This window comes from Oncorhynchus mykiss, chromosome 1 (assembly GCF_013265735.2).
Source record: "Oncorhynchus mykiss isolate Arlee chromosome 1, USDA_OmykA_1.1, whole genome shotgun sequence".
NCBI lineage: Eukaryota > Metazoa > Chordata > Actinopteri > Salmoniformes > Salmonidae > Oncorhynchus > Oncorhynchus mykiss.
The window spans coordinates 84,081,776-84,097,473 of record NC_048565.1 but is presented as its reverse complement, the minus strand read 5'-3'; the positions used below and the strand labels follow the sequence as shown (position 1 = coordinate 84,097,473).

The 15,698-nt window shown below is 40.8% G+C and overlaps 1 protein-coding gene across 4 annotated transcripts; it reads right to left on the bottom strand.

The window, feature by feature from the left end:
• Positions 1 to 123: 123 nt before the first annotated feature.
• Positions 124 to 14,484, bottom strand: LOC110530965 (peroxiredoxin-like 2A). Of its 4 annotated transcripts, none has more exons than XM_021614251.2 (7): positions 14,338 to 14,476; positions 6,318 to 6,542; positions 5,818 to 5,997; positions 5,252 to 5,343; positions 4,912 to 5,052; positions 1,880 to 2,044; positions 124 to 1,034 (listed from the first exon to the last, which is right to left on the bottom strand). In XM_021614251.2, the coding sequence occupies exons 2-7, from the start codon at positions 6,535 to 6,537 to the stop codon at positions 939 to 941; spliced, it is 894 nt and encodes a 297-aa protein (XP_021469926.2). In that variant the 5' UTR covers positions 6,538 to 6,542; positions 14,338 to 14,476; the 3' UTR covers positions 124 to 938. The 4 variants fall into 4 exon arrangements, with proteins under 4 accessions (XP_021469926.2, XP_021469951.2, XP_021469939.2 ...); XM_021614264.2 differs by lacking the exon at positions 124 to 1,034 and adding an exon at positions 1,041 to 1,372; XM_021614271.2 differs by lacking the exon at positions 124 to 1,034 and adding an exon at positions 1,041 to 1,369.
• Positions 14,485 to 15,698: the final 1,214 nt, after the last annotated feature.

Sequence of the window (15,698 nt, the reverse complement as noted above, 5' to 3'; positions counted from 1 at the left end):
CAGATTGCGGTGCACAGCTACGTAGCTGAAGTTGTGACTATGTAATGGAAACAAACATCTTATGAAAGGGTTCAAATGTTCAGAATGTATTCTAGAATGTCAAGTCCAGAGAAAAGAGAGGAGGATGGTGTGATGGGTTTATTGTGCTTTGCACCCTGTCTCTCACACACCTGCTTCCTGCCAACCTGGCCATGGTGAGTATGAGGCAGTGTGTGTTTGGATATCAAACCTGCTCCCCTCGTCACCGAGTTTACAGTCAGGTCTTCATTAATAAACACACATCGACCACACACACTCATTCACAGGTATAATATAATATAACACATAGCAACGTTACAAGACTGACTTTACGTACAAAATCCAGATGCAGAGAACCGTGCATTCCTCGAGTTGAGTTTGACTTCAATAAAAGTGTAAACACACTAGTTGTAGATATACCGCTCTCCCAAGAGATGAGTAATGTTCAAGTGTTCTCAGTTCAAGTGCAAGCAGTAAGGTCCCTGGTTGACAATACCTTCATTTAACCAGGTAAGTCATGAGAACACATTTTACAATAACAACCTGACCAAGACCTTAAGCCTACAGAACACTGTCTAGTTGGTACAACTTGGGAGTTTCCACATCTAGAGAAAAAAATAGGTCCACCTCGTCTTCCAATGGGCTTATGAGTGCAGGGAGTTAAGAGGTCAGGATATTATAAGCAGTGGAGCTCATTTACCTGAGCATTCACATTGTTCTGATGGGCGGAGCTAGCAATAATATAAATCATATAAGGTTGGTGCAGGAGAACTACAGATATGAAAAATGCCCCTTTCAAGTTTAAAATGTCATACACAACTCACAAACACTTGTTGGGATAAAGTTATGTTGTGAATGAAACAGAGGCCTCTATCAGCGTTGGTCTAATGCTACTAAGTTCGTGAACACAAAACTAACCATTATTGCACTGGAACAATTCTCTTGACAGCCTGCAAAACATCTTGGTTCTCCACTTTGTTGCCAAACTCCTCCTCCCTGTGCTCCAGAAGAATTCCCTGAGGAAAAAATACAATTTAAAAAAGGGACCTACGTAATACCAGACAACCTCACAACACAATGTAACAATGCTGCTGCTCTTGGTCTATACATTTCGGTTAAACCGTGTTTGTATCAATATTGTCCTAGAGGACTTCCTTCCCTCGTCTCTGCTCATGGCCACTGATTACTGAGTTGATAACAGATAGTGTGTGTGTCTCATCTGCAGCACTGGATCCATCATGGTTGAGTCTCTCCCCTCATACATGTGTCGGCGGTTGGAGTCTAAAGGTGTCAGCATGCTTCAGTTCGGCTGGCACCCAGCAGAGTGCTCGCATACTCCTTTAATAGACCTCTGCTTGAAAAACGAGAAAAAAAAGCAGCAATAGTACTATTTATCAATTTTGAGACGCCGTAGCCAGTATACATTACAGTTCCTCAAAATAGTCAGAATTAATCTAAGATAACTCAGATTTCTTGTCATTCATTTTTTTTTTAAATTGCAGAGGAGATCTTAGTTAAATGTAAAATTGCGCACCTAACATCTTAGGTGCAGTATTTCAACAAAAAAATGAATGAAAACGAGTCGTCTCTCGTTGAATGACAAAGACTTTATTGAAGAATCCCTACTGTTGACCAATCACAGACGAAGGGGAGTAGGCTTTGGCTTGCCTCAAAAAATTGTGTGCCCGAACAGCCGAAAAAACCCTTGCTGAAGTCAAAAATTAACAAAAACGTCACAGTATATGCACAAACAGTTACTGTTTCGGCTGAGAAGCATGCGGACACCTTAACAGCTCCAGTTAATGATTCCCAGCTGTGGCTGAGCGTAATCCATTGATGCACAGCCCTGTGTGTGGGGTACCTGGTTCCCCGCGCCGATGACAAACACGCCTCCCAGGACGAAGCCCTCCCCCAACATGTTGCCATGGTAACCGGCCTTCCAGGCCCGCATAAAGTTCTGCCACACCCCCAGACGGATGAAGCCCAGCCCCCCCATCTTCCTCTGTAGTGGGCCATAGAAGTGGTGCTGCAAAGAACACAAACCAATCAATCAAGAGAAAATAAAACTCAGGCACAGACAACAGGCATACTATATCTACACATGGTTCAGCTCCTCTCCTTCATAGCAGGCCTGTGTAGAAATCGATTCAAACATGTTCACAGTTCATTTAAGCCAGTGCAGTTGAAGGAACGGAGACTAGGAGAGGAGAGCCTTTGTTAAACTATTGAGATGTACCCATAGTCAAGTCCGTCTCACCTTCTATAGACTATTGAGATGCACCCATAGAGAGTCAGGGGGTGTTTCTCAAAATGCATACTACCATGCTCCGAGCACGCATATAGGAGTATGGAAGGTCGGAGTCAAAATCAAAGTATGCGAAACGGAACATGGCGGACACTTCTCTAATGCGTACTCCATTTGTACAGTTGAAGTCGGATGTTTACATACACATTAGCCAAATACATTTAAATGTCTCAGTTTTTCACAATTCCTGACATTTAATCCTAGTAAAGATTCCCTGTATTAGGTCAATTAGGATCACCACTTTATTTTAAGAATGTGAAATGTCAAAATAATAGTAGAGTGATTTATTTCAGCTTGTATTTCTGTCATCACATTCCCAGTGGGTCAGAAGTTTACATACACTCAATTAGTATTTGGTAGCATTGCCTTTAAATTGTTTAACTTGGGTCAAATATTTTGGGTAGCCTTCCACAAGCTTCCCACAATAAGTTGGGTGAATTTTGGCCCATTCCTCCTGACAGAGCTGGTGTAACTGAGTCAGGTTTGTGGGCCTCCTTGCTCACACACACTTTTTCAGTTCTTCCCACAAAATTTCAACAGGATTGAAGTCAGGGCTTTGTGATGGCCACTCCAATACCTTGACTTGTCCTTAAGCCATTTTGCCACAACTTTGGAAGTATGCTTGGGGTTATTGTCCATTTGGAAGACCCATTTGTGACCAAGCTTTAACTTCCTGACTGATGTCTTGACATGTTGCTTCAATATATCCACATAATGTCCCTTCCTCATGATGCCATTTATTTTGTTTAGTGCACCAATCCCTCCTGCAGCAAAGCACCCCCACAACATGATGCTGCCACCCCTGTGCTTCACGGTTGGGGTGGTGTTCTTTGGCTTGCAAGCCCCACCTTTTTCCTCCAAACATAACGATGGTCATTATGGCCAAACAGTTCTGTTTGTTTCATCAATCCAGAGGACATTTCTCCATGTGCAGTTGCAAACCGTAGTCTGGCTTTTTTATGGCGTTTTTGGAGCAGTGGCTTCTTCCTTGCTGAGTGGCCTTTCAGGTTATGTCGATATAGGACTTGTTTTAATGTGGATATAGATACTTTTGTACCTGTTTCCTCCAGCATCTTCACAAGGTCCTTTGCTGTTGTTCTGGGATCGATTTGCACTTTTCACACCAAAGTACGTTCATCTCTAGGAGACAGAACACGTCTCCTTCCTGAGCGGTATGACGGCTGCGTGGTCCCATGGTGTTTATACTTGCGTACTATTGTTTGTACAGATGAACGTGGTACCTTCAGGCATTTGGAAATGGCTCCCAAGGATGACCCAGACTTGTGGAGGTCCACAATTTTGGCTGATTTCTTTTGATTTTCCAATGATGTCAAGCAAAGAGGCACTGAATTTGAAGGTAGGCCTTGAACTTCATCCACAGGTACACCTCCAATTGACTCAAATGATGTCAATTAGCCTATCAGAAGCTTCTAAAGCCATGACATCATTTTCTGGAATTTTCCAAGTTGTTTAAAGGCACAACTGGAACTGTGATACATTGAATTATAAGTGAAATAATCTTGTCTGGAAACAATTGTTGGAAAAATTAATTGTGTCATGCACAAAGTAGATGTCCTAACCAACTTGCCAAAACTACAGTTTGTTAACAAGAAATTTGTGGAGTGGTTGAAAAATGAGATTTAATGACTCCAACCTAAGTGTATGTAAACTTCCGACTTCAACTGTACATATTTTAAAGCGTGCATCGATGCTTCAACGGAAAGTATGCAAAGAAATATGACGCAACAACAAAATTACACAACATTTGTTGAAATCAATGGTGGCCATTATTTGAGCTGAAGCGAGAGAAAATACACTTCGACTTTGGAATGAAATGTTGCCTATTCACATCTCATAAAGTATTGTAGTCAGGCAACATACTTTATCTTAATACGTTAATAAATACATGCGGTGTTAAATTTTGGCATGTTTACCTGCCTACGTACCAGAGATCACAAGCCCATAATAAGTCATAGGGCTAACTGGCAAGCTAATCACGAAGAATTAACATAATATTTGTTTTAGGTCATTATCTGGTTAGCTACATTATTACGAAGCACATATAGATAGCTGATATTTATGAGGTAAACGGTTGCTTTGTGTATATCTTGTTTGGTCACTTTTGCCATTGTTGTCCTGGCTGGAAGATGGTACATTGAATGGGTAAGTCCATAGGGCTAACTGGCTAGCTAGCCACAAAGAATTGGTAGCTACCCACAAAAAAATTTACATCTACCTTGCATAACATTAGTTTTCGGTCATTTTTGTCTGTTTAACTAGCTGGATAGCTAGATTATTCAGATTCACTTATACCTAGCTGATAGTTGTGAAGGAAAACATTTTCTTTGTGTGGATCTTGTTTTGCCTATTGTTGCCATTGTCCTGACCTGGAAGAAGGTCCCAGTGAATGAGGAGATTCAGCGTGAGATAATACAGTAGGAATGTACCAGTGCTTCTCAAATGTATCGTTTTATGCATTCTCCACATTCTCGTCCTCACAAGAACATACTCAAGAGAACATGGTGCACTTGTAGCATGATAGTGTGGAGCACGGTAGTATGCATACTGAGAAACACCCAGGGCCTCACCTTCTCGTCTACATAGATGTCCCCAGCGAAGTGTGATCGGAAGTCCTGGATCTCCGTGCCGATGTTCTCCTTCACCACGGCAACTAGAGGGACCCCGAGATCCTCAAGCTGGGTCTTCAGAGAGGACAGCTCGGAAGCTTCCTACACACACACACAATTAGTACAATTTCATTAATAGGATGGGTGGGGTCTTGTTTATTCTCCTGATGCATACAGCGGAATCTACACAACAACAATATATGGTGTGGAATATAGACTTGAATTAAGACCATTTCGGATTAACTTTCCCTGTAAGTAAAAAAGCTGACTATACTGTATAGTATCAGTGACATCACTTCACCTCTCTGCACAAAAATCATCCGGGCCGTCGTACAGCCATGACTACTGCTCCCGTCTTCTCCCACAGAGCTTTGGCCTTTATGGTGTTCTCATCTGCAGGACACACACATATACACAGGTCATGCATTGGTACCTGGGCTCTGCAGTGTGACAATTTTGGTTGCATATGCGCCTAAATATTTTGCTGTTCGACTTGGATAAAAACTATTCTTGGAGCACCAGTGTGCCTAGACCATTTTTTTTTATCACCCAGATAATAATTAGGCTTCGCTCTACCGTTGTTTCAGAGTGTCGCAGAAAAAAAGCAAGCAGATATTCATTAGCATATTATGGATCACAAAATGCCTTGCTCAGAGCTATGCAAAAGATAGAGTTCTGTAAACTCTGTTTGAGATTTCAAATCTTAATAGCTGCCATGTTGGCACCAAAGGCTCTAACCTTGCTACATTCTAGTATGAATGTAAAACAGAATGTCATTGTCATACTGTAGAACGTTTGGTGCCAATATGATAGACAGTTTTCTGCACTTTCCGGCCATGCCCAGTAGGTGAACCAGGGCCCTCGTACCGTCTCCAGTGGAGCGGAGGTCTGCGTCCTCCAGGTACTCCAGCGAGGCCTGGGCAGCCTTGGTCAGACACAAGTCAGTGTTGGCCAGGAAGATTCCAACAATGGCAACTCCTAAGGTCCCCAGACCCAGAGACCACATCCCCATCTCAAACAGCTCCACCTCGAGGCTGGAGGACAACACTGCAGCCAAAAAAATAGACAAACATGATTATCAGAGTGATTTATTGTTCTTAGGGAAGGAGAAACTTTAAGAGGAACCAGAGCCTAGAGAAGAGGGCCGATCTTCTTACTCGGTCATGCCACACGTACATGTCTAATGATTTCTGGTACTGTTAGATAACGGAACCTTACTGTTAGCGAGAGGCAACATTCTTAGGCATGGGTTAGGGGGTGGAAAGGTCAGGGTCACTGATATAGGCCATAAGATAAGTAAAGTGAACTAGCCTATAACAAACTCCATGCAATGTGTCACTAGAGCGAGATAATGTAATGCTCCTTGCCTGATTTGGGCTTGTTAGGGTCAGGGCTGGATGACGCTGTGCTGAGGTGAAAGGCTTTTAGACAAGGAAGTCTGGCTGTAGGGTTGGTAGAGGGCTGGCTGTTGTGAATGGCACCCCCCAGAGGCAGGTAAGAGATGTGCAGAGTCTGAGATAGCCTCCATCTGGCCCTTAGGGCTTTAGCGGAGTGTCTGGAGAGGGACTGGACCAGTGCCAGGGCCATGGTGACTGTATAAACACAACCCATCAGAACTTATAAAACAGACTTTCTCTGAAGAGACAAGAAAAACAAAAGCCTTTATCGTGAGCGTGAAATCACTGGCGTTTGAAAGATGGCATGGGCACATGCAACTACTGTTAGGAAGTAGTGACCGATGTTCAAACAGTAGGCTAAAAACAATGTTTTTGTTTATCTTTTCAGAGACAGCCTAGGTAGGGCTGGCACAATTACCATATAACCGTGAGTTATGGATGAAGACCATCGTGAAAATAAATTAACCTTCCTAACCCCCCAAAAAATCTATAAAAATACAAACAGCTGACTGAAAAGTGTGACATGTTGAATGGTAAACTGATGGGTACACTTAATGGCTGTGTGGTATTGTGATGCAATAATTGACATGTTAATATAGAATGTTAAAGGTTGACTCTGCGAAATGATATTGCCATGAGCAGCACTGCAGATATTGAGATGAGTGAGATGCAAGACTTCGCTCTCTCACAGTCACACACAGTTTCTGCGCATGTGCACATGTTCGCGTCACGCTGTCACAGCGTGAACGCCAGGGCACCAAAACGGGGGAGAAGTTGAGCCTCGCGCTTCAACCCTCTTAGTTGTAGCGGAAATTGACCCACTATGCTGTTTACTTTCTGGATCTACATCATATTGCTGAGTTCACCTTTAACTGATGTGGCTCGTGCAATGGAATTTATTTATGGTAATGCCAGTTAAGTTGAATCAACAAATCACAGCACAAATTCCAACTTCTACTTCCTGCTTTGCGCCTCGCAATGGCCACCAGTCCACCCATTATGCCATCATTTGGCTTGTTCGACATTGCAGCCGAAGGTACAGATAACTGCTGCCTTACGGATCTACAAAGAACCTTGCATCATAATGAACTACTCATTATTATTTGTAGATCAGTCAGTCAGTCACAATTTAACCATGATACATTCTGATTTTGATCCTCTCCAACACAGCCAACGACTTGAATGGGGTTGCCCATTATATTTCTATGGCTGCACGTGCAGACAGGAGCAGAGAAAAACATGCATCCTTTTTTATTTTGCTAATTGAACGGTTATGCTGTAAAGAGGTCAATGGACCGCAGGCCTCGGGGATAGAAGGATGCTGGATTGGCGCACATTCAACAATTCTGATCTAGCAAAGTGGATATTCGTTTTTTTTAAACTGTAATGCAGGTAATTGGTGACGGTGACATGAACGTGTATTGGGGTTGACATTAGAGATTGACCGATTATTGGAGGACCAAAAAAAAGTCGATACTGATTAAATCGGACAATTTAAAAAGAATTTTAAAATGTATTTGTAATAATGACAATTACAACAATACTGAATGAACACTTATTTTAATTTAATACATCAATAAAATCAATAATGAAACATGTTCAATTTGGTTTAAATAATGCAAAAACAAAGCGTTGGAGAAGAAAGTAAAAGTGCAATATGTGCCATGTAAGAAAGCTAACGTTTAAGTTCCTTGCTCAGAACATGAGAACATATGAAAGTTGGTGGTTCCTTTAAACATGAGACTAATATTTCAAGGTAAGAGGTTTTAGGTTGTAGTTAATATAGTATTTATAGGACTATTTCTCTCTATACCATTTGTATTTCATTAACCTTTGACTATTGGATGTTCTTATAGGCACTTTAGTATTGCCAGTGTAACAACATAGCTTCCGTCCCTCTCCTCACCCCTACCTGGGCTCGAACCAGGAACACATCGACAACAGCCACCCTCAAAGCATCGTTACCCATCCCTCCACAAAAGCCGCAGCCCTTGCAGAGCAAGGGGAACAACTACTCCAGGTCTCAGAGCGAGTGACGTTTGAAACACTATTATCGCACACCCCGCTAACTAGCTAGCCATTTCACATTCGTTACACCAGCCTAATCTCGGGAGTTGATAGGCTTGAAGTCATAAACAGCGCAATGCTTGAAGCACATATAACTATAACATAATAACACACAGAGCCTTTGGTCATTAATATGGTCGAACCCGGAAACTATAATTTTGAAAACAAATGTTTATTCTTTCAGTGAAATAAGGAACTGTTCTGTATTTTATCTAACGGGTGGCATCCATCAGTCTAAATATTGCTGTTACATTGTACAACCTTCAATGTTATGTCATAATTACGTAAAATTCTGGCAAATTAGTTCGCAACGAGCCAGGCTGCCCAAACTGTTGCATATACCCTGACTCTGCGTGCAATGAACACAAGAGACGTGACACAATTTCATCTGCTTAATATTGCCTGCTAACCTGGATTTCTTTTAGCTAAATATGCAGGTTTAAAAATATATACTTCTGTGTATTGATTTTAAGAAAAGGCATTGATGTTTATGGTTAGGTACACGTTGGAGCAACGACAGTCCTTTTTCGCAAATGCGCACTGCATCGATTATATGCAACTAAGGACACGCTAGATAAACCAGTAATATCATCAACCAACTAGTGATTATGATTGATTGATTGATTGTTTTTTTTATAAGATAAGTTTATTGCTAGCTAGCAACTTACCTTGGCTTCTTAATGCATTCGTGTAACAGGCAGGCTCCTCGTGGAGTGCAATGAGAGGCAGGTGGTTAGAGCGTTGGACTAGTTCACTGTAAGGTTGCAAGATTGAATCCCTGAGCTGACAAGGTAAAAATCTGTCATTCTGCCCCTGAACAAGGCCCACCGTTCCTAGGCAGTCATTGAAAATAAGAATGTGTTCTTAATTAACTGACTTGCCTAGGTAACTAAAGGTGTAAAAAATTATAAATAACAAAAAAACATTTTTTTTTAAATCGGCCAAATCAGTGTCCAAAAATACAGATTTCCGATTGTTATGAAAACTTGAAATCAGCCCTAATTAATCGGCCATTCCGATTAATCGGTCGACCTCTAGTTGACATCCATACAAGCATTATCCTCTGATTTTTACCTCAACATAGTGTGAAATACACATATAAACAATAGCTTAAATGAGGAGTCGGGATCTTTCCCACACGCGTTTCCATGGCATTTCCGATGTTCTGGTCGAATTCCATTAACCTCTTTACCTCATCTTTTACCGTCATCCAAAATTCAATGACTGTCACAGTCCTAAGCCTGGGGCATGTAGTTTAAATGTGTACAGTGGGCTGTTGACTAAGAAAAGAAAGAACTACACTTTCACTGTGTGTAAAACTTTCACTCTGGTCAGTATTGTCTGGGTGGGTCAGTTCAGTACAGTAAAGTATATTATAGTTCAATACATTATATGTTACTCAACTCTAGTGTGCTGTACTGTGTATTGTACTAAACTCTACTCTATTCTTCTGCACAGTTCAGGACTGTACTCAACTTTTTTACTGTACTGTGCCATCCACACTTGTGAAACATAGACGTCTACGATTGCTTCAAATTTGGTCCGGTCTGGACCAAAAACAACTTATGTGGACGTTGAAGCCAAGGCCAGGGCAGACTGACCATATTTCAACGTCCATGGATGTCGGTCGGTACGGATGCTGGTTACAGTAAATGGAAAGAGAGGGGGCTCTTGGGTAGATGTCAGTAAGAGATGAGAGAGGTGACATTAACTAGAGAGGCAGAGAGAGAGGGCTGGGTTGTCCAGGCTGTTTTCAATCTTACTTTGACCACCACACAACAGAAAGATTGAGAAAAAAAAAAACACAGTTATGAGTTGAATATACAGTGGGGCAAAAAAGTATTTAGTCAGCCACCAATTGTGCAAGTTCTCCCACTTAAAAAGATGAGAGGCCTGTAATTTTCATCATTGGTACACTTCAACTATGACAGACAAAATGAGAAGAAGAAAAATCCAGAAAATCTCATTGTAGGATTTTTAATTAATGTATTTGCAAATTATGGTGGAAAATAAGTATTTGGTCAATAACAAAAGTTTCTCAATACTTTGTTATATACCCTTTATTGGCAATGACAGAGGTCAAACATTTTCACACACTGTTGCTGGTATTTTGGCCCATTCCTCCATGCAGATCTCCTCTAGAGCAGTGATGTTTTGGGGCTGTTGCTGGGCAACACGTACTTTCAACTCCCTCCAAAGATTTTCTATGGGGTTGAGATCTGGAAACTGGCTAGGCCACTCCAGGACCTTGAAATGCTTCTTACGAAGCCACTCCTTCGTTGCCCGGGCGGTGTGTTTGGGATCATTGTCATGCTGAAAGACCCAGCCACCCCCATGCTTCACAGTAGGTATGGTGTTCTTTGGATGCAACTCAGCATTCTTTGTCCGAGTTGAGTTTTTACCAAATAGTTATATTTTGGTTTCATCTGATATTCTCCCAATCTTCTTCTGGATCATCCAAATACTCTCTAGCAAACTTCAGACGGGCCTGGACATGTACTGGCTTAAGCAGGGGGACACGTCTGGCACTGCAGGATTTGAGTCCCTGGCGGCGTAGTGTGTTACTGATGGTAGGCTTTGTTACTTTGGTCCCAGCTCTCAGGTCATTCACTAGGTCCCCCCGTGTGGTTCTGGGATTTTGCTCACCGTTCTTGTGATCATTTTGACCCCACGGGGTGAGATCTTGTGTGGAGCCCCAGATCGAGGGAGATTATCAGTGGTCTTGTATGTCTTCCATTTCCTAATAATTGCTCCCACAGTTGATTTCTTCAAACCAAGCTGCTTACCTATTGCAGATTCAGTCTTCCCAGCCTGGTGCAGGTCTACAATTTTGTTTCTGGTGTCCTTTGACAGCTCTTTGGTCTTGGCCATAGTGGAGTTTGGAGTGTGACTGTTTGAGGTTGTGGACAGGTGTCTTTTATACTGATAACAAGTTCAAACAGGTGCCATTAATACAGGTAACAAGTGGAGGACAGAGGAGCCTCTTAAAGAAGAAGTTACAGGTCTGTGAGAGCCAGAAATCTTGCTTGCTTGTAGGTGACCATATACTTATTTTCCACCATAATTTGCAAATAAATTCATAAAAAATCCTACAATGTGATTTTCTAGATTTTTTTTCTCATTTTGTCTGTCATAGTTGAAGTGTACCTATGATGAAAATTACAGGCCTCTTTCATATTTTTAAGTGGGAGAACTTGCACAATTGGTGACTGACTAAATACTTGTTTTGCCCCACTGTAACAGTATGCCAGTGGAAGGAAGGGCTGTAAGCAGGTGACCCAACTATGTGACAACTATGATTTCTCATTGTAGCAATTCAATTGCAGTAATTCCATTAGTTGTTTTTTTTAATTCTGTTAAAAATTTGGTTAAACCAAATAGATATCAGTAAAAACACTAATTGATAGGTCTACCTTCACTTGTTATTTCTGTTAACCTTCATTATTGACCCTCATGAGGGAGAGAAATGAGAAAATATCAAATATGAGTGGGTTTTTGGTAACGGAATATCAAGGCACAGGGCAATGTTTCTTAAACTTACACAATGCAAATAATTTATCCAAACGAAATATAAGTGTTGATATTAGTTGGCAGGGGTCTTTACTTCAACATATTGATGTACAGAGATGGGTAAGCTGACAACATCACGCTTCAATGGGGCAGAAGTCTGTGCGTTGTTGTGGTTCTGGACGGTCAGACAGCTAGCAACAATGACAAAATGCCATGCCTGTCATTTAAGCTGTTGTTTACTTACATTACTATTCCCCCATGTGGGGAATAGTAACTCCTTTCAGCTTGTTCTTGATACCATGTCTTGTTTTTAGGTGTTTTGAACGATTTTATGTCAATGCTAATATGGCAACAACAAAAGAATCTAGCTACCAACAACTAACAATGTATTTGAGTGACAACAAGTGGATCATTGTGCAAATGTATTTGTTTTCAAAAAACATTGTAGACTAAATATAATTTACATGTTGCAAAAAATCTAACCAACCCAGTCTGTTTTGCCCCATAGTTGCGCACGTGTTGGGTTTTGTTGCTAAACAACCAACCTGTCTATTTCCAAAACATTTTAAGACTTTTTCTGGTATATGTTTTCTAACTTATTTTCTATCCGTTTGGCCAGAAATGAAAGCCGTTGCTTATTCTTTATATTTAGGATAGAAAATGGTAGAATTTTTTTATTTATCAAATATATAATCTCTTAGCTTTCATTTGTCAACAGATTTAACATTCTCATATGAACTTCACATGTTGGTGCTCATGGGTCCTTTTGGAAATGACCTTAGGCATTGTTTAATGAATTACAGCAAACCTGTTTGTCTACATTACATTTCCTCAGGAAACTGATGGGTGTGACTAAGTAACAAACATATGAACTGCTCTGTTTGTTGTAACTTATCTTTCGACCGTCAAACTGTACTGTGGTTATAAAGTTATGGGTGTGACACACACTTGAGCACACACACACACACAAGCTTGAGCGCACACACCCTAATGTCTCAGACGATAGCTTACATGGCTAATCCTTCTTCCCCTTGTATAAGCAAGAGGGGCCTTAACATACAATGTTAGACAGTACACAGTGAATCATCAGTATAGTCAATTGAGGATAATTATTATTAGTCTATATGAACATGAACAAAATACTGTTACTGTATTGTCAGGGCTTACTTAGATGTGGATTTTTCAAGATATGAATCATTCGGGTATTTTCCATTTTCTCTGAACAAGACAGTCTGAATGGTCCACCAAATGCTTAGGCCTACATGCATGAAATATATGTGAAACCAAACTGAACACAAACCTACACGTATGGTCATTCTAAAAAATACTAAAATTCCATTTTCAAACATCGATTCATTTATCAAACAATCACCCACTGAAGGTGTGCACTCATTTCCCTCAAGTTCAGCTCATTCAGTCCCAAATACTCTGTTCTGCACTTCACTGTGACTTGACAAGTCTTGACTAACTACTGCAGTGTGACTTTCCCTTCCAAGAGTGAGGACAAAGGCCTGAACCCTAATGAGAACAACAACCAATAGACTACCTGGCAGCCGCACATGAACTGATTGACTAGATTCCATATAGATAGATAGTGGAAAGGAATGTTTACATTGTAAGCTTAGCTATACTGATTTACACATTGACAATGAGTTGAGGAACGGACTGTTATTATTGACAACGAAAATGTGAGAACATAGGATCGATTATCGTGACAAAGATTAAATGGAGAGTATGCTAGTTACAGATCTGAATATTAACTGAATTCTGCAACTTCTTATTCCTTATCTTAGAGCGCTTATTTCAAATTGAGTGACACAAATTATTACATGTGGCTTCCCATGCAAACCCTATCAAGACAATTTTGCAGCGTTCAACTGCCATGCAATTTGACATAGATAGCTTGCCTATGTAACAGTATAGCTTCCGTCCCTCTCCTCGCCCCAACCTGGGCTCGAACCAGGAAACCTCAGCACACATCGACAACAGACACCCACGAAGCATCGTTACCCATCGCGACAGAGCAAGGGGAACAACTACTACTCAGAGCGAGTGACGCGCACCCCGCTAACTAGCTAGCTACAACTATTTGATAAGTAACCTTAACCTTAAGACCCACTAAAAGACAGACAATCATGTTGACTGGTAAGTGGCATTATAAAGTCAACTTTACTAGCTAGCTAAATCTATGTTGGCATTCTTTGATTAATGCATTAAATAGGCCAAGTATAAATTAGTAGTAACAATGACACAACGTTAGCTTGTTCACTTTGTAGACTTCACATTTGGGCTAGCTGGCTATCTAGGTTAACGGTAGCTAACTGCATGATGACGTTAGCTTGCTGATTGAAATAATGCTCGCAACAAAATGTTTAACAATATTTAAAATAATGTATAAAGGAATGATACTCACAAATATTGTGTTGAAGGAGAAGAGTGCAGTTGACGTCTCCGTTCAAAATATCTAAATTTGGCGTAGGTGTATCAGTTGATCAAGATAAATGGATTAGTCATTGCAGGGAAACTAATCGCACAAGATAACACGGACCTTGGACACAAATGAAGTTTATTTTTGTACAATAAAAACAGATTGACAGATTAATTGTTGAGGAAAAAAATTATACACTGAGGAGTAATGTACCGAGAATGTGTGTCGACACACACACACACCAGAGGTAGTAAATTCTGGTAACAGAGTAATTAGAATGACATGTTCATGGACAAAAAGCAGGGTTACTATTTACCAATTAGTAACAGTTTGGCTGTATATTGTGAGGATTCTGTGTTATGCACTATAGCTCATTACCACATATGTGATTGAATATTATCTGCTGTTGGCTTGTGTGGATGTTTGTGTTATGCAACATAGCTGACTTGAGACATTGTTAATAGTTTCAGGGACATGGGCCTTTCTCATTCATGATGGAAAAATACAGAATAACATGAAGACAGGAACTGTGCAATGAGTTGGGGGGGGCACATTCAGAACGTAGTGTTGCGAGAACAAATGGTACAGTGCCTTGCGAAAGTATTCGGCCCCCTTGAACTTTGCGACCTTTTGCCACATTTCAGGCTTCAAACATAAAGATATAAAACTGTATTTTTTTTGTGAAGAATCAACAACAAGTGGGACACAATCATGAAGTGGAACGACATTTATTGGATATTTCAAACTGTTTTAACAAATCAAAAACTGAAAAATTGGGCGTGCAAAATTATTCAGCCCCTTTACTTTCAGTGCAGCAAACTCTCTCCAGAAGTTCAGTGAGGATCTCTGAATGATCCAATGTTGACCTAAATGACTAATGATGATAAATACAATCCACCTGTGTGTAATCAAGTCTCCGTATAAATGCACCTGCACTGTGATAGTCTCAGAGGTCCGTCAAAAGCGCAGAGAGCATCATGAAGAACAAGTAACACACCAGGCAGGTCCGAGATACTGTTGTGAAGAAGTTTAAAGCCGGATTTGGATACAAAAAGATTTCCCAAGCTTTAAACATCCCAAGGAGCACTGTGCAAGCGATAATATTGAAATGGAAGGAGTATCAGACCACTGCAAATCTACCAAGACCTGGCCGTCCCTCTAAACTTTCAGCTCATACAAGGAGAAGACTGATCAGAGATGCAGCCAAGAGGCCCATGATCACTCTGGATGAACTGCAGAGATCTACAGCTGAGGTGGGAGACTCTGTCCATAGGACAACAATCAGTCGTATATTGCACAAATCTGGCCTTTATGGAAGAGTGGCAAGAAGAAAGCCATTTCTTAAA